This window comes from Yarrowia lipolytica, chromosome 1C (assembly GCF_001761485.1).
Source record: "Yarrowia lipolytica chromosome 1C, complete sequence".
Lineage (NCBI taxonomy): Eukaryota > Fungi > Ascomycota > Dipodascomycetes > Dipodascales > Yarrowia > Yarrowia lipolytica.
This window is the reverse complement of record NC_090772.1, coordinates 1317828-1345432: the sequence shown is the minus strand read 5'-3', so window position 1 is coordinate 1345432 and position 27605 is coordinate 1317828. Positions and strand designations below refer to the sequence as shown.

General features: G+C 48.8%; 11 protein-coding genes across 11 annotated transcripts; 6 read left to right on the top strand and 5 right to left on the bottom strand.

The window, feature by feature from the left end:
• Positions 1 to 111: 111 nt before the first annotated feature.
• Positions 112 to 1659, top strand: YALI1_C13453g (uncharacterized protein; the record flags this gene model as incomplete). The annotated part of the gene is made up of 1 exon (XM_501652.3): positions 112 to 1659. The coding sequence occupies one exon, from the start codon at positions 112 to 114 to the stop codon at positions 1657 to 1659; it is 1548 nt and encodes a 515-aa protein (XP_501652.3).
• A 2772-nt stretch (positions 1660 to 4431) lies between these two features.
• Positions 4432 to 5202, top strand: YALI1_C13410g (uncharacterized protein; the record flags this gene model as incomplete). Its single annotated transcript, XM_501651.3, has 1 exon — positions 4432 to 5202. One exon carries the CDS (start codon positions 4432 to 4434, stop codon positions 5200 to 5202), a length of 771 nt encoding a protein of 256 aa, XP_501651.1.
• Positions 5203 to 5525: 323 nt separating this feature from the next.
• Positions 5526 to 5799, top strand: YALI1_C13397g (uncharacterized protein; the record flags this gene model as incomplete). The annotated part of the gene is made up of 2 exons (XM_068282265.1): positions 5526 to 5641; positions 5685 to 5799. The coding sequence occupies 2 exons, from the start codon at positions 5526 to 5528 to the stop codon at positions 5797 to 5799; spliced, it is 231 nt and encodes a 76-aa protein (XP_068138366.1).
• Positions 5800 to 6377: 578 nt separating this feature from the next.
• On the top strand, positions 6378 to 6974 carry YALI1_C13389g (uncharacterized protein; the record flags this gene model as incomplete). The annotated part of the gene is made up of 2 exons (XM_068282264.1): positions 6378 to 6394; positions 6440 to 6974. 2 exons carry the CDS (start codon positions 6378 to 6380, stop codon positions 6972 to 6974), a joined length of 552 nt encoding a protein of 183 aa, XP_068138365.1.
• A 2076-nt stretch (positions 6975 to 9050) lies between these two features.
• On the bottom strand, positions 9051 to 9917 carry YALI1_C13355g (uncharacterized protein; the record flags this gene model as incomplete). Its single annotated transcript, XM_501650.3, has 1 exon — positions 9051 to 9917. One exon carries the CDS (start codon positions 9915 to 9917, stop codon positions 9051 to 9053), a length of 867 nt encoding a protein of 288 aa, XP_501650.1.
• A 2469-nt stretch (positions 9918 to 12386) lies between these two features.
• On the bottom strand, positions 12387 to 15216 carry YALI1_C13302g (uncharacterized protein; the record flags this gene model as incomplete). Its single annotated transcript, XM_501649.3, has 2 exons — positions 12387 to 12566; positions 12613 to 15216. 2 exons carry the CDS (start codon positions 15214 to 15216, stop codon positions 12387 to 12389), a joined length of 2784 nt encoding a protein of 927 aa, XP_501649.3.
• Positions 15217 to 17000: 1784 nt separating this feature from the next.
• YALI1_C13284g (uncharacterized protein) lies at positions 17001 to 17297 on the top strand (the record flags this gene model as incomplete). The annotated part of the gene is made up of 1 exon (XM_501648.3): positions 17001 to 17297. One exon carries the CDS (start codon positions 17001 to 17003, stop codon positions 17295 to 17297), a length of 297 nt encoding a protein of 98 aa, XP_501648.1.
• An 806-nt stretch (positions 17298 to 18103) lies between these two features.
• On the bottom strand, positions 18104 to 19305 carry YALI1_C13261g (uncharacterized protein; the record flags this gene model as incomplete). Its single annotated transcript, XM_501647.3, has 2 exons — positions 18104 to 18295; positions 18340 to 19305. 2 exons carry the CDS (start codon positions 19303 to 19305, stop codon positions 18104 to 18106), a joined length of 1158 nt encoding a protein of 385 aa, XP_501647.3.
• A 1594-nt stretch (positions 19306 to 20899) lies between these two features.
• YALI1_C13241g (uncharacterized protein) lies at positions 20900 to 21316 on the bottom strand (the record flags this gene model as incomplete). Its single annotated transcript, XM_501646.3, has 1 exon — positions 20900 to 21316. One exon carries the CDS (start codon positions 21314 to 21316, stop codon positions 20900 to 20902), a length of 417 nt encoding a protein of 138 aa, XP_501646.1.
• A 1329-nt stretch (positions 21317 to 22645) lies between these two features.
• Positions 22646 to 23809, top strand: YALI1_C13227g (uncharacterized protein; the record flags this gene model as incomplete). The annotated part of the gene is made up of 1 exon (XM_501645.3): positions 22646 to 23809. One exon carries the CDS (start codon positions 22646 to 22648, stop codon positions 23807 to 23809), a length of 1164 nt encoding a protein of 387 aa, XP_501645.2.
• Positions 23810 to 25124: 1315 nt separating this feature from the next.
• Positions 25125 to 26742, bottom strand: YALI1_C13186g (uncharacterized protein; the record flags this gene model as incomplete). Its single annotated transcript, XM_501644.1, has 2 exons — positions 25125 to 25735; positions 26634 to 26742. The coding sequence occupies 2 exons, from the start codon at positions 26740 to 26742 to the stop codon at positions 25125 to 25127; spliced, it is 720 nt and encodes a 239-aa protein (XP_501644.1).
• Positions 26743 to 27605: the final 863 nt, after the last annotated feature.

The following is a 27605-nucleotide window of genomic DNA, read 5'->3' as shown; positions in this document are numbered from 1 at the left end:
CCACCAGCCACTCCACCTTAGGGTCTATATAACCCGGTCGCGGGCCCCCCCCAAAATGGACCCATAAACTCCCCCGACTTCCCCCATACCACCTACAAAACCCACACAGCAATGTTCAAGGCTCTGACCACCTTCCTGCTGGCCACAACCGCCCTGGGCCAGACATACTCCACCTGCAACCCGCTGACACAAACGTGTAAGCCGGACCCGGCGCTGGGCGGAGCCAAGATGTTCGACTTCACCCAGGAACAGGGCGACTGGCACGTGACCTTCAAGCCCGACCGGGTCGAATACACCCCCGAGGGAGTGTCTCTGCGGGTCCAGACCCAGGGCGACAACCCCACGCTGCAGTCTGACTTTTATCTCATGTTTGGCCGTGTCGAGGCCGTGATCCAGGCAGCTCCCGGCGTGGGCATCGTGTCCTCCTTTGTGCTGCAGAGCGACGACCTCGATGAGATCGACCTCGAGTGGCTCGGAGGCGACAACACCCAGGTCCAGACAAACTTCTTTGTCAAGGGAAACACAGACACCTACGATCGAGGCCAGTTCCATGGCATTGGCAACCCCACGGGCCAATTCCACACCTACGTCATTGAGTGGACCTCCGAACAGATCACCTGGACCATCAACGGCCAGGTGGTCCGAACCCTGCTCTCCAACGATTGGCATGGCTTCCCCCAGTCACCCATGAACATCCGAATGGGCGTCTGGGCTGGAGGAGACCCCACCAACAACCCCGGAACCATCCAGTGGGCCGGAGGAGAAACCAACTACCAGACCGGTCCTTACCCCATGCTCATCAAGTCCGTTAACGTCGAGGATTACTCTACCGGTGATGCTTACGAGTATTCTGATCGATCCGGAACCTGGCAGTCCATCAAGGCACAGAACGGAGAGGTTCATCCCGTTCGACCTGCCGTGATTCCTCCTGCCGATGGCTCCAAGTTTGATCTTGTTTCTGCCGACCAGGGTGATAAGCCTAGCACTGGAGCTCTGCAAGCTTCTTCCACCCAGGCTTCTCCCGAGGCTTCTTCTCAGGCTCCTTCTGAGGCTCCTTCTGAGGCTTCTTCCAAGACTTCTTCTGAGGCTTCTTCCGTTCAGGCTACCCCTTCTGTCGAGCCTACTTCTTCTATTCCCGCTCCTTCTACATCTGCTGCCTCTTCTGCTGCCTCTTCTGCGGCTCCCACTACCTCTTCCACCCTCTCCATCCCTGTGTTGGTGCCTGGACCTGCTAAGAACACCTCCTCCGCAGTGTCTTCTTCTACCAACAGCTCAACTCCCGTGACCACCCACGTGACCAAGCCGGCCAACCGAACCAGCTCCACCGTGTTCGCCACCGTCACTTCCTGCAAGGACGATGCCTGCAAGAAGACTGAGGTGCCCAAACCCGTGGCCAACTCTACCGTGGCCACCTCCAAGCCTGCTTCCAAGCCCGCTTCCAAGACCGTCCTTCCTGTGACCTCTGTGGCTCCCACCACCTCCAAGCCTGTCCCCACTCAGACCAAGACTGAGGCCGAGTCTTCTGCTTCTGTTTCTGGCGTCCCCACAATTTCTCAGGCCACTGCCTCCACCACCGCTCACCAGGCCAACACTGGAGTTGTCACTGAGGCTTCTTTCGGCGCCATTGCCGTTGCTGCCTTTGCTCTGATGCTCATTTAATTCTAGTTGACGGGTGTTTTACAAAAGGAAAGTCTTGGAGGAAGACACGGAATTGCATTTATTTATATAGTTTTAATCAATTATCACCTTCTTAACAGTTCAGAGCGAGTAGTGAGTATGGATAATTCTCTGGGTCTCCATTGACTCTTGCACTGTTGTCTCCAAGATTATCGAGACCATCCAGAGTCTACTGAGGCCGTGTGCTACCCATTCAATTCCAAATGTGATATGACTCCTGAGTCACCGCTCAAGGGACACTTAAGACATTGGACACTTAAGACATTGGACACTTGAAGACATTGAACACTATGAACATGTATCTATCGTCTCCCATCACAGAGAAGATTGTACTAGTGATGGAGTCCCGTAACCGAGTCCCAATACCGGTCTTGTTGTTTCCGGGAGCGGCGGAACCTCCAAATTGTACCACCTGCAATCATTCGTAATGTCGCTTCTCCCCTGTAAATGTATCGACTGTAGGCAGGTACAGTATAAGCAGGTAGGTCCCGTTGCCGACGCAGATATCATCCAATGATCGAGAGATTGAACCTGCAGGCATGTGACTTTGAAGATCTCGTGGTTATCCACATGATTATCCACGTGATTAGCCACACACGTGATTATCCACATGATTAGCTAACCACGTGATTAGCCAGATACGTGATTAGCCAGATACGTGATTAGCCACTCACGTACATAGGTAGTTACCCACATACTATCTACTCAGATATCACCTTCACTTGCCAGAACTAGGCAAAAAGTATCTGCAGACGCACTCTCGTAAACGCATGCTGGTATGCGTCAACAGATGTGGTTTGGTAAACAAATGACGGATTGGGCCGAAGAAAACGAGTATGTCAGCATGTACTGCACATGCAGGTTTATGCAGACTGTAGTGGTACATACGAGCATTTTATGTTTATGAAAAGTGTGAGTTGAAAAGTATGAGTCACGGGAACGTGAAAGTCACGTGAAGGTTCCAAGCTGAGCGGGGTGGCATTTTGACAAACTGGCAAATTGCCCAATTTCCGTGTAAGCACAACCCGGAATTGAACACACAACTTCAGCTTAGTAAGTGGATGGGAGATAAAAAAGTGGGGATTAGTCAGCACCATCCGCAACCACAATGTGTCGTTGCACAAAATGGGCTGACTAATTGATTACTAAGAAGAAAAAATTGCACCAGCTATATCTCCCCATGCCCTCGGGTTTAGTCACTAACTCCGGTGTTCGATTCCTGAAAAAAGCAATTTAAGAAAATTAATTTTTCATTCTTAACTCCGTGGCGGTTTGTTTGATACTGCCATGTCTTGTCTCAGCTGGTGTGCCAATATCGCACGAGCAAATAGAGCGGCGAGCCGAGCTTCGAGCGCACGCTGGATACGTTTCTGTTTGTTTGTGCACAGCCTCGTGGTTCTCTTACAAGTAGTTGGCGATCTACACAGCCTCAACAGGGCCCACTAGGCACAAAGAGAGGCGAAGAAGAAACAGAAAGAGAGGAAGACGGATTGGCAAACGCGGTTTGGTCTGCTGCAGCAAAGTTCGTGACACAACCGGTTTCAGGAACGGTATTGCGGTACCACGTACCACACGGAAGGGAAGAAGGAAGTAGGGACATGCTGGAACGTGCTCATGCCGTAACGCCATCTTTCGCTTCCAAAATCGGTCTTATGAAACGTGGCAGTGACGACGGGGGTCCCAAACACTTGTTGGCTGGCTGCTTTCGGCTCTTCTGACTCGGCTATGGCCAGACCATGTACATGTTGACGGCGGGCGCACATGGTATAGTGCATGTGTGCTCTATCGGCTTGTCTTGGCACCTCCTAGATGGAGCAGGAGCAAGAGCAATGGGTGTTTGGATGAAGGAGGTGATGAGTGAGATGCAGACCTGGGGAGACTAGGGAGACTAGGGAGACCGTTGGGGTTGTTGTATCATCTTTCCAAAGGCTGAATGAGGTCCAATTTGTCATCAAACGACTACTGGTTGTTGCACCCACCCAAATCATCCGCTTGCTACGCCAAGGGCGTGGCAGTTGACATTCCTGAGATTCCAAGACCTCGGTCCCTCTCTGTCTATCCTTGGAGTTGTCCTACTGTAGCGTACAAGAAACATGGCAGTGCAGTTTGGAGGGGGGAGGGTGAAGGAAAGGGGCGTCCAACAGACATATTTTGGCGGTTTTTTCCACTCGAAACTTGATCCAGCCGTTCTCAGCACCTTTGGAAACGTCAGAACAGCCATTGAAAACCATCTCGAACCACATTCCGTTGTTCTTTTCGTGCTAGTCTGAGTTTTTCCACCTGGCCCCAGACTCGAACCGACTTGTTGCCCACTTAAGGTTTACCAAACCTAATTAGCGACTAACTCAAAACTCTATCTTACTCCAACTTTATCCAATTCGGAAACCCCAATATCGCCCCAGTTCGTTATTATATATAGCCCTGGCCGGTGCCAGATGGTCTTGCGATTATTCAGTTACACTTGCACAGACATTACTACTCATTACTTGTAGTAGTCACAGACCCAAACAGCCCCAGACAGTCATTACCCAGACAGTCGTTACCCAGACATTCACCACCAGAAAACACTACTCACTACCTCAGTGACTACCTCCACAGACTTCATCTTTCTCAAGTCTTTGCCACTGAACTATCTACCCGCAGTTTGTCATCAATCGACTACGACTCAGAAGCGTTTGATACAGTTCTTCCAGTTGCACCAGTACCACCAACAGCTGAACAGCCACTTCGTTCGCACTTTGCACCCATTCACACATGTCCATCTACTGTGAAGGCCTCTGCCGAAACAACGGCACCAAGTTCGCCAAGGCCGGCTACGCCATTGTTTTCGGTCTCCAAGACCCCCGCAATGTGTCTATGCGTCTGGACGGCGCCCAAACGACCCAAAGAGCAGACCTCGCCGCCATTTCCCACCTCGTGACCCTGCTCCTCCAGGACAACACCCCCACAACCACATACTCGGTCAGCACCCACTCCAAATGGCTGGTTTCCACCGTCAACGAAAACCTTGACAACTGGAAGCGCGCCGGCTGGACCAACCAGGCCCGAGAAAAGGTCGAAAATCTGGACCTGCTGCAGCAGCTCGACAAGCTGCTGACCCAGCTGGGCCAGCAGGGCAAGAGCGTGCACATGGAGTTTGTGCGGATGCAGGAGGCGTCACCGGCCCATGTACTGGCCGACAAGCTGGCCAACGCTGGCTGCGACCTTCAACAGGGCCCTGTGATTGCCTCTCAGCTGAGTCCTCCCCAGTCGCCCCAGGAGAGACGACGACGGTCCAGCACGGGCTTCCCCCCGCCCCAGCAGCAGTCCCCGGGCCACCAGAACCAGTACGGGGGCTACCCTGGGCCGGGCTTCTACGGCAACGTGTCTCCCCAGCAACAGCAGCAGCAGTACTACCAGCAACAGCAGCATCACCAGCAACAGCAGTACCACCAGCAGTACAACAGCGGCCACTACCAAGAGGGCTATCCATCGCCGCAGTGGCAGCATCAGCAGTCCCAGCAGCAGCACCAGGAGTGGCGATAGACAGATGTATGTATTTATGATTATGACTTGATTGACTTTAGGGAGCGTAGAAGGAGGACAACCCCACCTGTCCTACAACGCATGAACCATTGAACTGAACCATTGAATGTACGTCTGGTGCCAGCGTAGAGGATTGAGCTGTTCTACTCTCCGGGCACACTCCTACGAAGCACCAACTCCGTGTATCCCTGTACATGTCTCAGGAACCGGTGATATCGTGAACGTTGATTTACTCTGGGACTCATAGACTCAACTGACTCAGTGAACAGTAGATACAGTCGACTACTTGTTAAACTCCCTCACAACAACCGTTATTGAGGCGGATGTCCGGGATACAAAATGGTCGTCCTGGGTTGGTTCGGGCGTTGCAAATTCTTTCGGGTGTTCCTGGTGGAATCGATGTAAAACGAGAGGCCATGTGGAACCGAGTCAGCAGTCAGTGAACTCATTCAGACCCTGTACAACTGGTTCAAACACCGAAGATCCAAGTCAAACGCCGCTAGAATCAAATCCAACTCCCGGAATCCACCACATCCACTCAAAACCTCCGGTGCATTCCACTTTGTATCCTGTCCCTCCATGAAGGGGATCTACTGACACGAATACGACACCTGCTACTTGTAGCCCAGGAATTGCCGAGACTGACTATGGATACCTGACCTGTGTTCTCCACCAGATGAGCCCCTTTGGCAGTCTGACAAAGACGTGCAACCCTCCAAACGCCAGCGGAAATGACACGCGACAGGTGCAGTACATACTGTACGCGAAACGTGTGTCGTACTGTAGTCACGTGCTCCGTCGTCCCATTCCAAGCGCCATTCCACAAATCCCTTGCTACAATATCGCACATCCACCACCTGATCCAAGGCAATTGCGTGATAGTTTGGGATACATGAGATGCAGGGTTTTTCTTGGCAGAATTTTTTTTCTTCTTTTTTTTCTTTTTTGAAAAAGAATTAAAAATTAAAAAAGTGGAACAATCCAAGTGCAGAGCAACAGTCGCGAAAACAGATTTTGGAAACACGTGAGCTGTACCATTCGGCAAGGTGTGGTTATGTCACGTGACCGTTCTCTGCGGTTCTGTTGCCTTTTTTTTTTTGATTGGCTGTTTTCCCGTCATTTCAAGGGCTTGCAGTGTGGGCACCGAAACTCAGCCCCATGATCTCGCCTGAAATATGTCTGATTATATGCTGTATGCATGATGTAAGGTTTGTGCGTCTCGAAACGGAAAGTGGAGTATCTTAACGAGAGTTTTGGTGCAGCCGGGTGCAGATTTCTGCAGTCCAACCGACCGATTGTTGGTGGGGTTGTTGGCGGGGTCGAACTGTTTAGAAAGATTCAGGTGTCAGATTGGCAGGTGTCAATTTGGCGGAGTCAAAGATGGTTTGAAAAAGTCGGTTTTTTTTTCAGCTTTTCGGTGGGTGGAGAGATTTGGGTCCATTGTGGGGCAATTAGTTGTCATATGTTGCAGGATCTACAGTCGACAGTGTGAACTAGTCAACAGGTGGATACTGGCTGGGTCTCGATACTGCCGCTCGATTGCCAAATTCAATTCAACCAACATGTGGGGCTTTTTGCAGGTCCGAGGAGGTTTATGGAGTTGTAGGTTGGACCCAAGGTTGGAGCCAGACGAGCCAAAGCTGGACCAAAGACGAGCCAAAGCTGGAGCCAAAGACGGACTAGCCTCCGGTGCACGATGGGTGGTTGAGGGTTGTATCTTTTGGGCTTGTTTCTTTTCTGGCTTGTTGCTTTTCGGCTTATTTCTTTTCTGACTTGTTACTTTTGCCGGTTGTTTCTTTTCTCGGCTTTATCCAGAATGAGACAAGATGGGCGTTGGACAGCTGGGGTCTTGTTGGAGACGGGCTATTTGGTGGAGATATGGACTAGTTCCTTCATTTTCTCGTTTCCTCGACTCCGCTCTCTGGATTTGCTTTCATATATAGGCACGAACGACTACTCGTACAGTACTGGTGGCTACAGTAGCAGCGGAAGTGACTCCATTAAATGACCCAATCGAGCTATAATTAGAAGCACACTAGCGACGTAAATCAGCCAATGCCGGGGTGAGATGCAGTGAGATCCCATGACGTTGATTGTTGCTTGTTGATTGAGGCTTGTTGACGTTGATTATCTCAGCATTACCAGTCCTCTGAGTAATACATGTACAAGCAGACGCCGAGTGAATGTAGCGTCACGTGAATGGAATCCTACCGTACAATCACCCTTCTCTACGCTCTACTTCCAATCTGACGGACATATTGCCACTCTCACCTACAGTAGTGCTAGACTTACAACCGTAGGCAGACTAACGACTCCTGTTGTGATCATGTGAGCTCTCCTGCGAGTGAGCTGGGTCATGTGATTGTCATGTGACGCAGTATATGGGCTGACCTAAGTTGATTTGAACTATCTACGAGTCGGGGACCGGAACAGCACCATACTGTGAAGCGCCGGTGAATTCCTGTGGAGGAAAAAAGAAAAAGAATAGAAAACTAAAACAAACACTACAAGCACAGTAGCACAACAAGAAAGCCACCCGGCTTACTTCATCTATAGCTCATTCCATACTAGACCCGGGCTAGTGGATAGCTCATTCCAGAGACCATAACGTGCCAAAGACGATCCAAGGGAGGCGATAAGAGGGCCAGTGAAGGAGAAGAGTCCGTTGAGTTGGTCTAAATGTTCAAAAGTTGGTCTATTGTAAAAAAATCCATACCGAATGTGGTAGATGACATAGGTACTAAGCAGCTTGTGCGAATATAAAATGTACCGCCATCATTTTCCTTTAATCGGCTCTCCATATTGAAGATTTCAACACTCCAATTTTACCATTGTAATAGTTGTACAACCAGTTTCAAGTGAATCAGATTTATTTTTCTTTTTTTTCATTCTACTTATTTTAATTATACATCGTTTAATTCTTCTTATTTTCATTCTAATTTTTTTCTTTTTTCTTTTCTCAATATTCTACTTGAAAATAGTTAATATCCTTCTGTTCGATTCCAACAGAACACCCTCAACGACGGTATGAGAGAGCCAGAGCTACAAAACATGTTTAAAGGTCGAGATGCCAATATTCACAACCGATTTAGTATATCATTTTCATCTCATTTCTATCTATACTCCGAATATCTGCTACTGTTCTACCGACAGCAACAACAATTACTTAGACTTTTGTTGAAGGTGAATTCTGAAATATTTCCAGGTGGCTCAAAAGAAATTCAAATGAGACATTTCTGGGGTCATTTGAATCAGAATAGTCGTCAGAGTCCACCAGTATAATCCTTTTGCAGTTTCGAAAATCCGAAAGCTCAGTCTTCAATTGATAAAATAATATGATTTCTGAGTTCCTGGGAGCTGGGAAACTTATGAAGGCGGGATGGAGTGGCAATTGGGGTCTATATAATGACGAGTGGTGAGATATCTACAAAATGTTCGTTTTTCTCTTCTGAAATTTCTTGGCTGGAACTCTTGTCCTTTATTTTTAATAAAATCATAAAAATATAAATAATAACTAAATAAAACACGGGAAAAAAAAAAAAACATAATCAAACTTTTTGAAAAGTATTAACTAAATAAATATAAAAATAAAAATAAAAATAAAAATAAAAAACACGGCATTAAAAATAACGAGTCAATTTTTTTAAAAAAACACCTCTTCTCTAATACAAGTACAAATAGTCTGAGTGCTGGTAAAGTACTCATATTTGACACTCAAAGTGTCTCTTTTCGTCTTCACGGCCTGGCTCAACAACTTCCTACTGCTCCCTACATTTCGCACCACGTCAACTCCTGCTAATGCTATATTACTACATCCGTTATTCAATTTTGGGGTCCTCAACCACCGTCTAACCAGGAGGCAGAGAGGTCTGGTCAACCACCTCCTCGGCCTTCTTGATGTCCTCCTCATCGGGGGTCTCAAGAGGAGTTCGGGGCAGGGCCATCATTCCGGATCGGGCCACCTCAAGAATACCAAAGGGCTTGAGAAGGTGCAGGAAGGAGGAGACTCGCTCGGGCTTGGCCGAGAGCTCGACAATGACGTTTCGCTCAGAAATGTCGAGAATCTTGCCGCCAAACTGGTGGGCCAGCTTGGTCACGGCGTCCAGGTACTGGTGCTTGTGTCGCAGAGCCTCGGAGGCGGCAATGTTGTTGGGGTGGAAGTCGTTCTGCAGCACGGCGTCCTCAAACTCGTGGCCGTGGTGGGTCAGCAGATCCTGGAAGTACTCGGGGCCCAGAATCGACACTCGGGCCAGCAGCAGCTCTCGCTTGATGATCGAGGCGTTGGAGTAGTCCAGCACTGCCCACACGGGCACCAGATCCTCAATCTGTCGTCGCGCCTGCTCGATCACGGCATCCTGGCCTCGCAGAACAATGGTCATTCGCGACAGATCGGCAACCTCCGTGTTGCACACTACCAGCGAATCAATGTTGAAGCCTCGAGACGCCAGAGTGCCGGCAACTCGCGACAGAACACCGGGTTCGTTCTGAACCAGACAGTTGAACACGTGTGCCTTGATGGGCGCCTTGGACGGCATCGGGGTCTCGTACAGAATGGAAGAAACCGCCGTGTTGGCGTTCCATGCTGGAGTCTCGATAACGGGCAGCTTGGGCTGCGATCGGTTTCGGTGGAGCGTCTTGTACGCCAGGGCACTGATGGACGAGTGCCGAGCGCCCTTGGGGGTCAGCACGGGACCCACAAATCGTTTTCCAAGCATGTTGTGGGGAGAAGAAGATGCGGTAGGAGGAAAGGAAGTTGTTTTTAAGGTGGTGGTGTAGGTAGAGTCATAACTTTATTTTGTGAGGAGAAGGAACCAGTGAACAAGCCTGGGTGGTCACCACAGCAGAAATGATGGCCGTTACAGAGCACGGGTGGTCACCACACGTCGGCCGTGGGCCCCATCACACAATCCATATCTTCACCTTTCGGCCAAGTATATTAACTCATAACCTGATCCGATTGGTCGGATGGCACGACAAAAACCATGCATCACCAACAACAATAAACAGGTCATGCCATTACTCCATTTGTGTGGCATCACATGACATCGATCTTGTCGTGCCACTACTCTTGTCGTCCCATTACATTGCTCTTGTCGTCCCATTACATTGCTCTTGTCGGTCGTCCCATTACATCACTCGTGTAACCCATTACTGTACACATGTCCTCCCCCGGCTATCGGGACCCATTATCTGCATTGCACTCCAGCCAATTACTCCTGTCCCGATATCGGTGTAGCAGCGGTAAAAATACGTGTAACTAGGTCCACAGAAACGTCACCGAGAATCAAAGTAGTTCATTTTTGTCGGAGTCGTTGAAATACCATCCTCTCGAAATTTCAATCCGGCTTTCCGAAAACTCCAACAAAGATCAACTCTTCCGATATCGGCATGACTTTTGATATAAAAGTAAATTAAAAATTAAATTGAAAAAATTGAAAATTGAAAATCAAAACCAAAATCAAAATCAAAATCAAAATTGAAAATTGAAAATTGAAAATTGAAAATCAAAAAGGTAGATAAGTATTCAAAAATAACAAAAAAAATAACCAAAAATAACAAAAAAGGCACACAAAAACTCACCCAAATATAAACCATTTCCACCATTGCCGGCGTCAAATCCCGACACTTCTTGCCCCAGGCAACCGACTTCGTCATGCACCTGTCCGTTATCGCAGGATAGAAGACAATATTGGATGATAGAACGGGTTGTAGTGAGTCGGTTTCTAATATTAAAACGATGTTGCCACCTATGGTACTACGGATACAATCTGGTGCTTGTAAATCGCCAATCGGGGCATTCTTCGATCATCTTGATACCAACCGTTATCGGTGCAAGAATTTTTTATTTTTTTTTATGAGCCGATTTTTGCCGAGTCAGCTAGAGTTACTTGATGTGAATAAACTGGAGAAAATAATGTCAACAAAACCCAACTTAACGGCTGAAGTGATGCCGAAAACGGGGGTCACGTGACTGGGGATAGGGTGGTGTGGATGGAAGGAAATTGTTGTTTTACAATATTTACTACAATTATTGTGCGTTTGTGTGGGATTTGAGAGAGTTGGTGTGGAATTAATAAATTTGTTGTTTTTGGTTAATTCTTCTTTTAATTTAATAATGTATTTAAATTTGTGTTCATTCATGTTAGAAAAATATGTTTTCATTTCATTTTGTTAAAAATATTTTAATTCATTTTGTAAAAAAATATAACTATTTTTAATAATATTGTCACTCCCATTGTTGACAAACCAACTAGAAATAGTTGGCATTAGTAGATGGAATACCTTTTGGGTCCTATTGACGACGACGACACTGACAGTCATTCAGACAACGGTCCAATGACAACCACTCTGGGGTTCCGAGGACTGCTCATGCGAATTGCACCTTCATCTAGCCCCCAGAACTCGGTCATCATCTCGCTGAAGTCTCTTTGTGAATGTTAGAAGGAACCAGCATAAAGTGTTTGAACCGACATTCCTGTATCCGCTATGTCACTAATCCTGTCCTTTACTGACGAACACCTCCTCTCTCCCTTGGTAAAATCAGCCTTGATGTATGAGTCTGGCTCTGGTTGAGACACTCGAACAACTCCCCAACCTGGCCATCAGCAGCTGTGATGGGGCATTGACGATCATTTTGCTCACGTTGTCGCTAAGGAAATCATTTGAGGAGCAGAAGCTGGTCAAGTTCGAGTACAGTAGTCGAATGCTTTTCAGGTCAGCTTAAGTTCTTTCTTCCTCTCATGCAGACCAGAGACTGACCTAGCGACCATAGAGATCAGAGACTGGCCTACCGACGATAGAGACCAGAGACCGACCAGAGTCACTCGTTTGTGGACTCGACCGGAGCCACGTCAAGGTGATACAAAATCAAGTTGGAGGACTTGGTGAACCGAGTTGGAGGTAGGCGCGAGTTGACAAGGGAGTCGACTATTGATGAAGAATGAACGGCGTATAACCCATACAGAATTCTGCAACGTGGTGTCTGCAGCGCAGATCCCACTCTTTGTTCTTGGGCCTTCTTCAAGACACACGGAGTGTCTAAAAATGCATGAATAAATTAAATGTATATACTGAACTGGTCTATTCTTACCATGGTGTGGAAGACCAATTGATTTTATGCAGTCCTGATAACGACTCGGAGTCATTGAGAACGGAAGGAGTCACATCGGATGATGGATCGCTAGTCACTCTAAGCACATAGCGACTCCAAAAGGTAGTTCATCTCGTTTAGGGTCACCTACTGAAGGCTCTCGATAGGAGGGTAACACATGACTGACCCGCGCAGGAGTGTGATCTCCGATGGCTTGCTGAGGGCTCTCGATAGGGTCACGCATGACCCGCGCAGGACCGTTCTCCGTCCAATCCTATCCTCCCTTCCTAAACCCGTTTAGTAGGACTTGTATCCATCACAGCATCATCGGTTCCGTTGTAAAACGGATTATCCTCCCTTGGGTACTGCTCCTTCGTCAACGTGGGCTGAGTCCGTCTCTTGGGAGTAGCAGACACATTTACAGGAGCAGGGGCCGCCACTGGAGCAGCCATGCTTGGCCTTATGGTAGTGGAAAACATCCTGGATGGTTTGTTTGAAAATAATCCACCACCACCGCCGCCATAGTTGCCATGACCCACACCTAAAGTCCTAGACTTCGTAGGAGACTCCATAACAACCGAGTAGCGATTGCACCGAACAGGAGAGTCATCAATCTGATTCTCACTACCTTCCCTTTTTCTTCTGGCACTATCGAAAACAACAGAAGTGCCATCCCCCAGGCCCAGCCTTCTCCTGGGACCAGTGCTCTCCCCTCTCATCCGCTTGGCAAACGGAGACTCGTCAACCACGTGACTGTCGTTGATGAATGGATTGTCCGGCTCGGCTGTAAATGAGGTCAAAACCGGTCTAGTCCGCTTCACGGGAGTGGCAGCCACCTGAGACTGGGCCGCCATCGAATGACGAGAAGAGGCTGTGGCCACGGAGATGTCACGTGACTTTCTGAACATGCCCGTCGTCATCTCCGCTGTAGCCGACGTTGTGGTCCCGGCAACCGAATTTGTACACTTCACCTCCTCCTTGTCCTTCTCTTTACTGCCCTTGAACCGCATGCCCACCTGAGTACGAGAATCAAATGACCGTGAAGAGGTGAGGAGTCCGCCCCGAACCTGCGGCTTATTAAGTAATCCCGTGACTCCCTGGGCCGAGCCTGTTCGAGCTGCGCGGCTAGAATTGGTTACCCGAGACACACCTGAACTCGTGCTGATGTCCGAATTCAACGTGTCGGAATCACGTGAAAAAGACGGAGAGTTGGCCCGCGGTGTCACGGTTGAGTCACGTGACAAGGTAGGCGAGTCGCGCGATGCATATGGGATCTCTCGCGGCTTGTTGTTCTGCTTCAGCGGCTGTTGTTGTTGTTGTTGTTGTTGTTGTTGTTGTTGTTGTTGTTGTTGTTGCTTACCAGAAATGTGTCTAGTTTCTCTCTCGAGGCCTGCTCTCTTCAGCAAGTCCTCGACCACCTCCGGAACACGTGACGAGAAATACGGAATGACCACGGACTTGCAAAACTCGTGCACGTGATCAGATTTTGAATCCGACAATTGTTGCCAGATGCACATGCTGGAAAACAACTGGATCAACAGAGTCTTGTAGTCCATAGTCTCCTCTGCAGCCTCCTCCTGTTCCACCGCTGCCTTGTTTCGTCTGGACTTGTAGAGGCCCATTTTCCTTGCTTCCTTCTTCTTTTGCTTTTCCAACTCCATCTGTTTGACTGTCTCAGCAGCGTCAGCACTTTTGGTCACCGGAGCCACTGCCAGCAGTTCCAACAGAACAATACTCTGTAATTGCATTTCTCTGAACTTGAGAAGAGATATTTCCACTGCGAGTTTTTCCGAATCGGACAAAACCGAATAAGACAGTCTGTCTTTCCACTGGATCACGTACTCGTCTTTTGTGTTTGTCATCATCTTGCAGAACTCGTGGTACTCGTAAACCTGAGACCATTCATTGAGTGGCTGGACGAGCTTGGCCAACTCGCGAGAGTACAGCTTATACGACATTTTGCGCATCTGGGAGGCGGAAAAAACACGAGACTTGCCCTGCGTATGTTTCTCGAGCGTGGACTTGCACAGAGCACGTGACTTGGACATGGCCTTGGCAAAGTAGATGAGCGACGTCCGACAGCAGTAAAGCTGGGTCCGGTAGGACGACAGAAGGAGCTCAGAGACCGAAACTGATGGCAATGGTAGCGCCGAAACTGGTTTCGTCAGGTTTAGAGGAATGTAGGGGGTTAACGTCGGTTGAGGAGGTGGTAGAGATGCAATTAGAGATGTGAATGAACCATCCTGGGTAGTGGTATTAGTAGTGGAAGAGGACTTGCTAGAGGCAACAGGAGCACGGGAAAGAATATCATCACGTGAGGAAGAATGCATGCGAGAACGGTTCGGTTCTAACACGTGACTTGTAGATGTTTTGTGGGCCAACAATTTGTGTGGACTAATATCCTGTCTTGGTGTATCTTCTTGGGTGTCTTGTTGACCATCTGGCAGAGTGTCCTCCTGGGTGTCCTCCGTGTCGTCATGTGAAATGTCACGGGGTCGAGAGTCCAGCTGGCCACGGGATCCGGTCTGCTTATCACGTGCCGCGCTTCGCTCGAAAACCCCCCAAATGTCGCCGCCAAACCGCTCCATCCAGAATTCGCCATCATCAATCTTCACCAGCAAAAACTGCGTCGAAACTTGCAGCTTGTTAATCAGCGCCGGCTGAATTTCCACAAACAGGGTCGAGCCCGTCTGGAGCTCACGTGACTTCCCGGCTGCCGCCGCCGCCTCCGGCTTTTTCCTCAGCGCGTCGACCGCCGAGTTGAGAATCGAGCGCACGTCGGTCGGAGGGCGCTGACTAAGCATCTCCTCGAGCGCGAAGCTCGATTCGTCCTTTCGTTTTTGCTGCAGTTGCAGCGGCGACGGCTCACGTGAGATCAGCCGTTTGACCCGCGCGCGGCTGGTCGGTACCAGTCTCAGGTCCATGTTGTTGTGGGGGTTTCGCTGGGTATGTTGGAGTGGTGATAGTGGCGATTTTTTAAGGTTTGGGGGGAAAAAAAGAGGGAAAACAAACGAGGCATATTGTGGTGATATATGGGGGTTGGGGAATGGAATTTGATATGGACTTGTTTAAAAGAGCTATTTTGAATGGTACGAAAAATCTGGGACCTTTTTGGACGTTTTTGAGGGTGTTGAATGGGGGTGTTGACAGAGGGTGTTTAGTTGGGACAAGCTAAGTATATGAGCGTAGCGGGGTTGAGTAGAGCTAAGTAATTGGTGACAGGGTATAGATAGGGATTTTGATGGGGAAAACGAAGAAAACAAGGGGGAAGCAGAAATCAATCATATTAATAATTGGTATGAGTGAGGTGAGCAACTTTTGGAGATTATTAATCCGAAGTGGGGGTGGAAAAGTGATCATTCTGTTGTTATCATGGTTGTATGGAGACTGTACAGGTAGAAATGGCTGATATATGTTTCCAGAGTCGATAGTTGTTATGTCATAAGACGAACAAGTGTTATATGACTAATTTTACTGATATTTCAATCCCTTAGCAGGTTGAAGAAGAGACAAGTTCTGTATGTACTGAAGACAGTGCAAGTTGTGTATGTACGAAGATACCAGTGAAAGTGATGTACAGTACCAGACAATACTATAGTTACCTGGGCAAGTACTCGACGGCTGAAACTTGATACAGAGTATGTTTTCTGCTGGAGACTGCTAGAAGTTGCACTTTCAAGCTACCATGTCACTTGGTCTCGTCTCGTTCGACAGCAGACAGGTGATATGATGGACAGACAATCCATCTATTGACCAATTGGGCTGGTTCGGGCAAACAGGGATTCAGAAACTTCAATTGGGCTCGGAGGATGGATCCAGGTGGACGACAATGCATACTTTGGATGCTCAGGTGCCGACAACAAAGCACCAGAGACCCACTATCGTATGTACAATACATACCCGGTTGAAACCAACGTTGTACCCTTTTCAATTACTCATTGGGGACTTGAAAATCTCGACCAAATCGCGCACTAAGGACCCGTTGACTTGCCGGGCTTCTCTCATTGGCTACTCGAACACTTTTTATTGAAACGGCACTATGGTCTTCGAAACTTTGATGTTATCTCGATAATCTGTTTGCATGAGGGGAAAAGGCATCAAAAGAGCGAATAGAACATAATTTCGACAAAAGCCGATCGTGTCCTCATTCCCCGAGATCCATTGATAAGATCACGTGACTTCCCGGACCCCCACAGGGTGGTTTCTTGCCGATTTTTGTTCGTCTCTCGCACTGCAGCCGTAGGGTATCCGATGCAAACAAAGTTGAAAGTCAAGGGTCTATTGGGGTCTATTAAACGGTGACATTGAAGGTGGTTTTCTTTTTCACTTCGGTTTTGTCTAAATATTGACTCTTTGAGCGGTTTATCGCAGCTTTTGAAGTCGTTGAGAGCTTTCTAGTCTGGACCAGAGCATACTCATTGTACCGTACCTACTGGAGCGGTATCCTCTGGAATGATGCTTAGTGAAACCCCTCAATTAGCTCAATCATATTGCAACTCCTATTGCAACTCCACTCTCAACTCCACTCTCAACTCTGTCATATCTAATCAATCACATCAACTCTTCGCAACTCTTCTACATGCATTAGTGGAAGTTTGCAGCTACAAGTGAACGCCAACTCTGTCCACGAAAACAGTATTTAAACAAGAGTTTTTCTCTCACTTCTCACTGATTACTCTCACTTTCACCTGTCACCTCACTTGTCGCCATGAAATTCTCTCTCATTACCACCACCTTGGTCCTGCTCACGGTGGGATCAGCTCTTCCAGCCCCGGCAGACAATGCACCGTACGCATGCCACAAAACGTGTGGAGAAATGATTCTGGACTCGCGAAAGTGCGCCTCGGGCAACTCCTGGAACCGCGACTGTCTGTGTGACCCCGGAACCCCCTTTTTCGACGCCCTGGACCCCTGTCTCCAGTGTGGAGCCGCTCTGTGGAACGACTATGGCAGCTATCTGGAGCCTCCTCTGGCTTTCTGTGGATTCCCAACAAAGCCTTATTAGGTGGTGTAGTAGTTAACCCTATGACATCTCCGTCTCATTTCAAGGATCTCCATCTGGACATCTTCAACAGATAGTTCACATAGCTGCAATATATGATTAATGACTTGTTCAGGAGTTCAAACAATGTTCAAACAATGATTGTTTCTGTGTGTATATCTGACTGAGCTCCTGAACTGCTGTAAATACTAGCCAATGTACTCACATTTGACGTCGCTGTTGATGCCAGTTATGCACAGACCTCTTTTTCCCTTCGACTGCCTGAAACAACAAAATAGTATCTAAAGACTATATTATATAGTGCCATTGGAATCAGCGCCACATTTCGAATCGACTGGTATGTTGTTTTTCCCCCTAGTCTTGCAATTATGACGCGAACACAGACAAAATGGTCTGTACCCTCAACCATAAGAACTACTTCAAAACCGAAACCTGCAATAATCAAACCTCAAGGACTCTGGTATATCATCACCATCACCATCATCGTCAACTTCATCAAGTTGCGGCGGTCTTAAAGACTCAACTGTGCCTATAAATCGAGACGTTCTACCCGTCTGCTTCAGAATCAGTATCTATCCCCAGACCTACAGTCATGCAGAGTAATACTTGAGCCCGGATGGATCTCAATTGTCAACTCGGGTCATTTTAATATAATTGTCCCATTACTTGGATCATATGACACTTATTCAGGCGATTATGGAGCATATTGACAACCCAATATTCAGATTAATGGCGGTGTCTACAGTCACAGTTTACTATAATGAAGGACATTGCAAAAGATACTGTTCGATTTGAAATTCGCTGCTTATTCAGATGATCATCTTAAACATCCTGTCTCCAACTTGAGCTAGGTTGGATATCGTTTGGAGCTTTGTGAAGTCGATATTGGTGTTTGGAGCTCTGTAAGTTGATATCGGTGTTTGAAGCTCTGTCAAGTTGACATCGGTGTTTAACGCTCTCTGAAGTTGGATTTGAAGCTCTCGAAATTTCTCCCAAGCTCCCTCATGGTCTCCTCTATCCCCAATCCTCACTCCCGCTCCAAAACATAGATAATCTTAGCACCATACTCCCCCTGACCCAAATCAACCCACGGCCGCCACCCAGGAACATTCCAAGCATTCGTGGGGCGAGAACACTCAATCGCAACCCCAGAACGTCGACCAAAGTCACGTGACTCGCCGGGAAGCAGTTCCACATTGTTGTAGTCGCCGGTATAGACCTGGAAACAGGGCTCGGTGGTCTTGACGGTCAGACGGGTCTTTCCACGTGACAAAATTGCAACGCTGACTAATGGATCATCACGGGTATCGAGCTTGGCATCACGTGAAAGCCTGTCGTTATCGACAGCAAAAGTGTGGTCGAGAACAGTTCCATTGAGGGAGATGGACGTCCCACCAAGTGAAGACAAGTCCGAAAAGCGACCAAGTGACGAGAATGTGTCACGTGACTCACCCGCCCCCGCCTTTAACAATGCCTCGCATCGGACAAGCTCGCCCGTAGGAGGCTCCGATTGCAGACCGTCCTTATGTTCAATCACATGATCGTTACACAGCCAGAGCTCGTGGTCGTCGACGGTCACGTGACCCTCACCTTCGGCACCGTCTTTGTCCAAGCAGAAGTAGCTGTGATTTGTCATGCTAATCGGCATGCTCTTACCCAGCTCATTACTGTTGACGGAGTATTCGATTTCCAGTTGGGACGTCTTCTTGTCGGGCGACTTAGTCAGCGTATATGTCACGTGGGCGGTGATGTGGGTATCTCTGAGCTCAAATTTGGTCACGTTACTATTTTCAGCGGCGGCGGGGGAGCTCTTGTTCCATTTCTTCCAGGACCAGCCTTCTTTTCCGCCGTGCAACAGGATACCGTTTGGTTGGTATAGCCGGTTAGCTACCGGGCCAATTGTAGCTCCAAAGTAGGGGTTTTGTCGGTTCAGGTAATTTGTGTGGTTTTCAAACCCGAGGATGCTATTTTCCCAGCTCTGGAGCGTTGCTCCCGTGTTGCAAAAGGTCATATTGGTAGGAGAGGGAGAAGTTGTAGCTGCTGATTCTGATCAAAAGTCGCAGAATCGATGCTAGCGTTTCGGTTGTTGGTTTATTTAGGCTATCTCAATTCAACGGATGCGATGGTGTGTTTTTCTTGTCTCTAGGACTTCTGGCGGACGAGATGGAGAGATGAATGTGGGGCTAGGTTTAGATGTTCGGATAAATCGACTTTTTGGCAAATTTAGGGTTTTTGGATTTAATATAAGGTTTAGGCTCTGGGTTGGCAAAGTTTAAATTTTGGTTTTTTTGCGGGGCAAGGTGAAATTTGAAAATGGTGCTGAGACCATGGGGAGAGCCGATGGGCACAAGGAAGTTGGTGGAATGGGTTTTTGAGTGTTGGTTTGTTGTTTAAGTGGGTTTTTGGACAAGTTGGGTGATTTTTGGACCATGTTGGGGGGTCGACTGGAGAAAAGAGACTCGACGATGTTGCGAAGATGACTAATGGAAGAAGGATGAGACCATCAGAAAGAAAAGTTTGAGGTTTTCGACGTAAGGGCTTAAGTAGAGCATGCTACAACAGTTATATTGTCTTGAACTGTTACTTTGGTTGTTCTCTTGCTTCTCTCTTGCTTCTCTCTTGCTTCTCTCTTGCATCTGTCTTCTGTCTTGCTTCTGTCTTGCTTCTCTCTTGCATCTGTCTTCTGTCTTGCTTCTGTCTTGTTTATGTTCATTGTGCTGGAAAATGCTTTCTATAGTCCTCAGGAACAAACAAACTCTTTCTGTAGTGATTCAGCTGTGAACTGGTCTTATTACTGATTTGATCTCTTGATATAACAGTGCCATTAGTAGTCGGATCAGATCAAGATCAACTGGGGACTGATACACATGTCGAGCTAGATGCCGCTGGGCGTGTCCGAGCTCATTAGCTGTTGAATCTACTTCGTTTTACCAGCCTCCTGTTTGAGTCCAATTGACCACTGAAAGACCCGCTGTAGAGGCACCAACCAAAAGCTCACAACTCTAGTCGACTATAGTCCTAGTGTGGACTTGTCTCTTGACATGTTAGCAATTCAAGCATGAGAGGTACTTGGAGCTCTGAATATAGTCATTATGGGTTACAGACTGACCTCCTAAGGTGATAATGAGATGGAAGTACGGAGCTATCGACATGTAGCCTACAAGTAGCAGTTACCGCATGTCATCCGTTGCCCATTCTGGTCCCTCTGTCTCAGAACCCTCAGAGGTGTAGTATGGAGATGACAAATCCAGAGTGTTTGCGAGGCACATCTGGGGGATCATCTATCATTGGCTGTCTTCATGTGTGATCACCGGAAACTACATGGAGCAGTTGGCAGTAGGAGCAGTTGGACAGCAGGTTGGCAACAGTCGATTAGAACTACGGCTTGATACTGATTCGCACGCTCAGAGATGCAAATATCATTCATATACCACTGTCTCCATCGTGAGGTCATGTGACTCGTCCATAGCATCCAGACCACCCCTACTCCAACTCCAACTATCAACCACTACATTTCACCTAGTCAACTAACATTCATATGTACATACTCATCACCGCGGGGCTACGTCGAACGTCTGTCTTCGTGTGTAAACCTCCACCTCCAACTACCTCTTGTCGGTCAAATCATCAAAGACTCCGTACTCGGACTTTTCGTCCTGAGCAGCCTGCATGAGCTCGTACAATTGCACAATCTGCTCGTCAGACATTTTCTGCAACACGGACAAATCCAGCTTCTCCTGTCTCCAAGTGTCGCCCTTGATCATCTCCAGATACTTTTGCCACTGCGACAGAAACCCCACAATCTGCAGCGGGTCCTGGATGTCCTTGTGTAGCCGGAACTCGCTCTTGATGTACATGTCTCCGAGCGACCGTCGATCCGGGTCAAGATGTTTTCGGTGCGCTCTCAGCAGCTGTCGGTAGAGAGGCAGCGGCGCAATCAGCGGAATCGCAGGCTTGCGCGCGCCTCGCGGCTTGCTGGTAAACGTCTTGGCGGCCTGAAATAGCGGGGTTCTAGGCAACATGTTGTGGTGGCGGTGTGGAGTAACTATGTGTAGTCTCGTATTACTCTGCAGCAAACGCTTGATTATTAAGCATGAGTCTACGGTAATCTCTCTGATTATTAAGCACAAGTCTGCAGCACGCCCTGATTACTAAAGCACGATTGTCTGCAACAAACACCCTGATTATTAAGCAATGCCAACCTACAATAAAAAATACAGCCAATCAAATCAGCCCCTGTCAAACAGTCACTAGACATAGACTAGACGTAACACACACAAATCCAGTCGAAATTGCAAAAATTCACCACATTATCCCGCAAGTTACCCTACCGCATACATCCACTGGCACAAACTTGTACGGGTAAATGTAGTCATGGAGTGTATCATACCCGTATGTACATTCAGTAGCTACAGGACGTGGATAGGCACTTTACCCAATGCAAATCCATCTCATCAATATGACTGCGGAATCTGTGGGGGGTTGTCACGTGACGTCATCGAGAGGGGTCCTCGGCTCCGATTACTAATAGTTTTTATTTGTTTTTCTTTTCTCATCAGTCTACCTACTCTACTGTACATACTCTACTGTACTGCATCTGTAGCCCTGCCGTCTCCATGACAACAGAACAGTCTATGGCATAGACTGCAGGGGCGGAGAAGTGTATGGGTTTGTCACGTGATTTGGGTATTGGTAGATCGGAAGAGCGGTTGGGGTCTTTTTCTTGGAGGTGGTTGATCTATTGTCATTTTGGCTGGTTTTTCCCCGCTATTGGGCTTGGTCTATAGTCCATCAGGTTCAGTTGTTTCTTCTCATGGTGTATTTTCAGTCCTGGCGAATAGAGTTGGGAGTGGTAGTGGTTTTGAGGCGGGTCAAAGATGGTCTGAAAGTGGTTTGATTTGGCTGATTTTTGCCCAGGATGAACAGAGTCGTCTTGTTAGTTGATTTCCCCATTTTCAGCCACATGTGTCCACATTTGCACGAGTTCAATTGCTTTCAAAACACCCACTCGCACGCCGGTCAACTTTATGGGGGGGTGATCTGGACTGAACATGACGCCGGACACGGAGAGTGATTGAGGCGAAATCTGCGGGTTCTGAGACCTCCGGGAGACTCGAAACGGTCGCCAGACCCCGCGTGGGCCCCCGTATTTGTCCCTGGCGCCGTACTCGAGCGTCTGGGTGCCCCGGCGGGCGGGCTACCCTAACCTCCTCGGTAACCCTACTGCGAGTCGTTTTTCAGTGAACAAACTTTTTTTTTGCTTTGTCAATTTTCACACTTTTCACACGACACCCTGCCGTCTGAACCACCAGTCATACACCACACACAAGCAGTATACGGATTCTTTGAAAATGTCTGCTCCATCCTACGCCAGTGTTGCCAAGGAGGATGAGCGAGTGGAGGGCGAGATGATTCAGGACGCTAACGACAAGGAGGTGGCCAGCGACAAGGGGCCGCAGCCGGCAGCCAAGGACAAGGCTGATGGCAGTGAAAAGGCTGCTGCTGGTGACATGAAAGGCGGAGACAAGTCTGTGTCGTCCGAAGAGCCCGTGATCACCTCCCTAACACCCGCACCGCCACCAAAGGTGAATGCGTGGAAGATCAAGAGCGACACGGTGGCTGTTGCTCCCCCCTCGTTTGAGGACAAGCGAGACACGTCGCCCGCAGCCCCCAAGATGAAAATGGTCAAGGGCGAAAAGTGGGTGCCCTATACTCCCACTCTGGTCATGAACGGCGGCAAGCGAGGCGGCCGAAGTAAGGGACAAGGCAACCAGACCGGCCAGAATGGCTCTCAATCGCAGTCCTCGCAACCCCGGCGAAAATCCAAACCCAGAGCTCCCCATGGAGACAAGAAAGATGCATCCGACTCGTCTGCCACCGGCGCAGGAGCTTCTGCAAGTGGCGGGTCTTCTGACGGTGGAGCTGAAGGGGCCGGTGGGGCCGGTGGTTCGGAAAAGCGAAAGATGCGATACAACTACCGAAAAAACTACTACAAGAATGATTTCCAGCCCCAGGGCGGCGCACCCGGCCAGCCCGGCTTCTACCAGCCCCCCGGAGCCTACGAGTACGCTCTGAGTCTCATCATTGGCCAGGTGGAGTACTATTTCAGCGTGGAGAACCTGTGCAAGGATCTGTTTATGCGGAAACAGATGAACAGCGCCGGCCTGGTGCCTCTGACGCTCATTGCCGGCTTCAACCGGGTCAAGGCCCTGGCACACGACCCGGCTGTCTTTATGCAGGCCTGTCGGTTTGCTCCTTCTTTGCAGGTGGTTGGCGATAGAATCCGACTGCAGCAGGGCTGGGAGCAGTGGGTGCTGCCCCTGGAGGAGCGAGATGAGGCTGGCAAGGTGGAGGACGTGGATCCCGAGGCTGAGGCCTTCCCCGGTCTCCAGCAGCATCAGCACCAGCAACAGCAGATGCAGATGCAGCACCAGCAGATCCAGCAGTCCAGCGAGCCTTCCAAGGTCAGCTTCGACGTGGCCAATGCCACCCCCTTTGTGCCCAAGAAGCAGTAAAAATGTAAATAGGCGGGGCAGCGACATGGCTGCAAGCCGGAAAACGAGAATCACATTGCCCGTATCGCGGAGCTTGCCACGACACAAGGGCCTAGGACGTTAGGGGAGGGACCATAAGGAGAAGCCATGAGGGAGAGAGAGGAGGATTAAATAGTAAAAGTTGATTTTTTATACAGCCAGAGAACTGTGCGACATGGAGGAACGACAAGTCTGTGCGAGCGACGAGAGACTGCCGAGATGGAGGACCGACGAGACTGTGCGAGCGACGAGAGACTGTGCCCGCAAGCTCGAGAGAATGCTCTCATGCCTGTCTACATATCACCCATACTTGGAGTAGTTGAGAAGACTACAGTAGTTTCGAGGTACCAGTCTCCTGACCATCATGTCAGACGCTTGCTGCTGTGGGCCTCTGTCCGAGTTGACAGGACCGAATTCAGATGATACAATAGTACATACGGTCTACGATCATCGGTTCTGTACAAGTACCGCATTATATTCGCTATACTAGTAGAAGATGGTGAAGTTCATAACAGTCAGATCGCTACACTAGAGCATTCACTATCCAAGTACTACGATCCAGGTACGGTATCGACTTTTCGGGTGAAAAACAGAACCAATGTGTTCAGAATGGCCTCCTGATTCGATGACTGGACTCAGTACCTTCATCTACCGGGTCTGTCTTCACTGAGAGAAGAAAATCTGTGCATCGCAAAGTTCAACGTAGTAGAGCGCAGTACATGTAACCAAGCATCATCTTATACGAGATTGATCCAGACTGGGGATGTGGACCCGGTCATCAGACAATCCTGCGACTTCTCTTCTCGGTGTTTGACTCGGAGCACGTGACTTCTCTGGCTCACGTGATTCACTTTTGCTGTTTTTTACTTCCAGTTGCTAAACCGTCTGTATATAGAAGTTGCACTCGCACCAACTAGCATGTTTGAAAGCACGCCCAAGCTCTCAAAGTCGACAACGATCCTTCTCAACATGTTTCACGACAAACGGCCCACAATGTGTTTCTGACCCTGGCACCAAACACACCAGAGCGGCCCTCTAGCTATAGTAACCTACAATGGACTCGCTGCAGGACTAGATAGAAAGATGGGTGTGTTTCAGATGTCTTGAAGTACTATGTCGTCGAGCCGTGATTGTTGGTTGGGTGCTTGGTTCCACCGTTCAAAAGTCACAATAAATTAACTAAACAATACAGTACGTGTATCTACAGGTGTGGGCCGAGTTGGAAAGTGCGTTTCTGCTGCTCATTTCCCATCCTCGGTTCCCCCGGTTCAATGTCTGCAAGCCGCCTCTCACAGGATTAGAAGAAATCCCCCATTCCCGTCCAACTCTCACTGTCCACATAGAGGTACTTCAACGAGTGCAGCATACTTGGCTGAATGACATCGGGATCGGTTCGGAAAAGATACATGATCAGACCCCAGCACACGGAGGCAAACACGGCCCAAGACACATTTCGGAACTTGGAGGCACGAGACTGTGCAGTCACACCACCAATGAACCCGTCCTTCATCTGCTGCTGTCTCCACATGGGCAGCAGCACCTTTTTGATCAGCAGGTTGCCAAAGCCCATAACCACTCGCGAAAAGACGTAGAGCACAATCTGCTGGTTGAGGGAGGGCGCAGACTCGCGTCCAAACACCAGATAGCCACCAATAAGACCGGCGATAAAGGCGTCCATGCCGTTATTTCGGTGCTCAATGTGTTTGAGGTTGGCAACGCCGTCTCCACGGGACTTTTTGAGCAGCAGCAGAACGCTCTTGTAGATGAACACAAAAGAGCCGAGCGACGTGGCGTGTTGACGGGTCGCTTTGAAAATGGAAGCCCATCGTTTGGACCAAGGTCCTGAACGGAAGAGGAGAGCCATGACCAGAGCGTGTGAGAACCGGAGACGTCCTCCGTAGACGATTCCTGGGTTAGTATGGGAATAAGTAGTGAAGGCCGTGTGTTCTAACAGACACAACGCCCTATCGCCGTCTCATCTAGTGGAGACGGTCAACAGATGGGCACACTGAAACCGTATGAGTCACCAGAATCGACTGTGAGATCAGTGTGTAGGGGCTGGATGGAAAGATTTTGACTGTGTGGGGATAAGAAAAAGAAATGACTAATTGGATTGAACGATCAGTGACTGGAGAATGTCAGAGTCTAGCGAAGGAGCATGGCGAGCCTGTGGATGTTTTAGGGACGTCTGACAAGCTAAGAACTGAGAGCACTGCGAAACCAGTCTTTGGTCACGACTGTGATCTGAGATCTGAAATCTGAAACCTAAGAGTATCTAGACAATTGGACTGCTGCAACAGCACGGGCTCTCAAGAAGCCCGCAGAATGGTAAGAGTTTGAACCATTCCAGGAAGTGTGGGATAGGATGACCTTTTTGCCCGCATTCACCGTTCGCCCGCATTCACCGTTCGCCCGCATTCACCGTTAACCCCCTTCAATAATAGCATCACTCAGAACAAGTTTCTCAGAAACCCATTTTATTTCAGCTCCATAGCCATCTCCATAGCCATCAGCCAGACCAGTCCAATGCGACAGTCCATGTGAGCTTCTGTGACCCACCCGCGACTCACAGTCCACATCAACCACAATCATGCTAGCCACCTCCAACAAATCCCAAACACACTCAGGCACACCATAGATCGATCGATCAATCGATAGATCTACAACGACCACAACACCGCAGCATCCACAGAAACCACAGCACCAACAATGGCAGCCACTGTCACAACCCCCCTCAAACTACCCCCCCTCAAACTTACCCCCCTCGCCTCACCATCCCCCTGAACCGCTCTTCCGATCTACTCACCATTTCTCGTGCCCTTCAAGACCGCCAAATACTCGTGATAGGCCGGATTAGTCAGCACATCGTTCACGCCGTCGACCACGTTTTCGGCCAGTTTGCTGAAAGAGTTCATCGCCAAACTGGTACCAGTACTGTAGGGTGATGGGGTGTCTGTCTAGTCAAGTCCAGGTTTCTGATTATCGACTCTACAGGTGTAGAGTGTGTCATTTATGCACTGATAAAGTTAATTATTTTTTTGTGGGGGGGAAAGTGAGTGGGTGAGTGTCACACCATCTGAAGAGTCGGGTGGGGCACTTTACCACTTACTATATAAAGAGGGTCTGCTCCGCTCAAGTAACTCGAAACCTCCTGCAAAAACTCGGCTCCCATTTCACCCGCTTTCCTCCGCTGTTTCCTCGGAGACTCCATCACCTCAAACATTACCTTGAGTCTCTCGCTCCTCGGTTTGTTTGCTAACAAAACCCTACCTGCCTGCTTTAACTCTATGCTGAGGGGCTAGTGCACGCAACAGACCTGGGTGCGTGTGTGGGGGGCGGGGCGGTCACGTGACCCAGACGATGCCTTCCGCGTCACGTGCACGCGCAAGTGCTCGTTTCCGTCGTCCGATTTATTTCCCCGCACTCCCACCGCGGCTGGCTCCTTTCCTCCTCTCCTCTCGGCTCGGCTCCGATCTCGGACCAGGTTCGGGGCGCGGGTCACATAGAGTTTCGTCGCAACGTGGTGGAGAGAGTCACGTGGGGTGGGGGAGATGGGATGAGATCCCCGTAAATTAAGGAGTTTGTAGAGAGAGGTAAATTGTGTATATTATTTTGGTTTATCTCTAGCGAACAAGTGCATTGTTTGTTTGTTTGTTTGTTGTCTTTTCTGTCTTTTTTTCTGTCTTTTTCTTTCGGGGTTTTTTTTTTTTCATTTCTTAATTCTTTATTCTTTTTTTAATTCTTCAAGTCTGGTGAAAAAGTGGGAAAATGGCTAAAA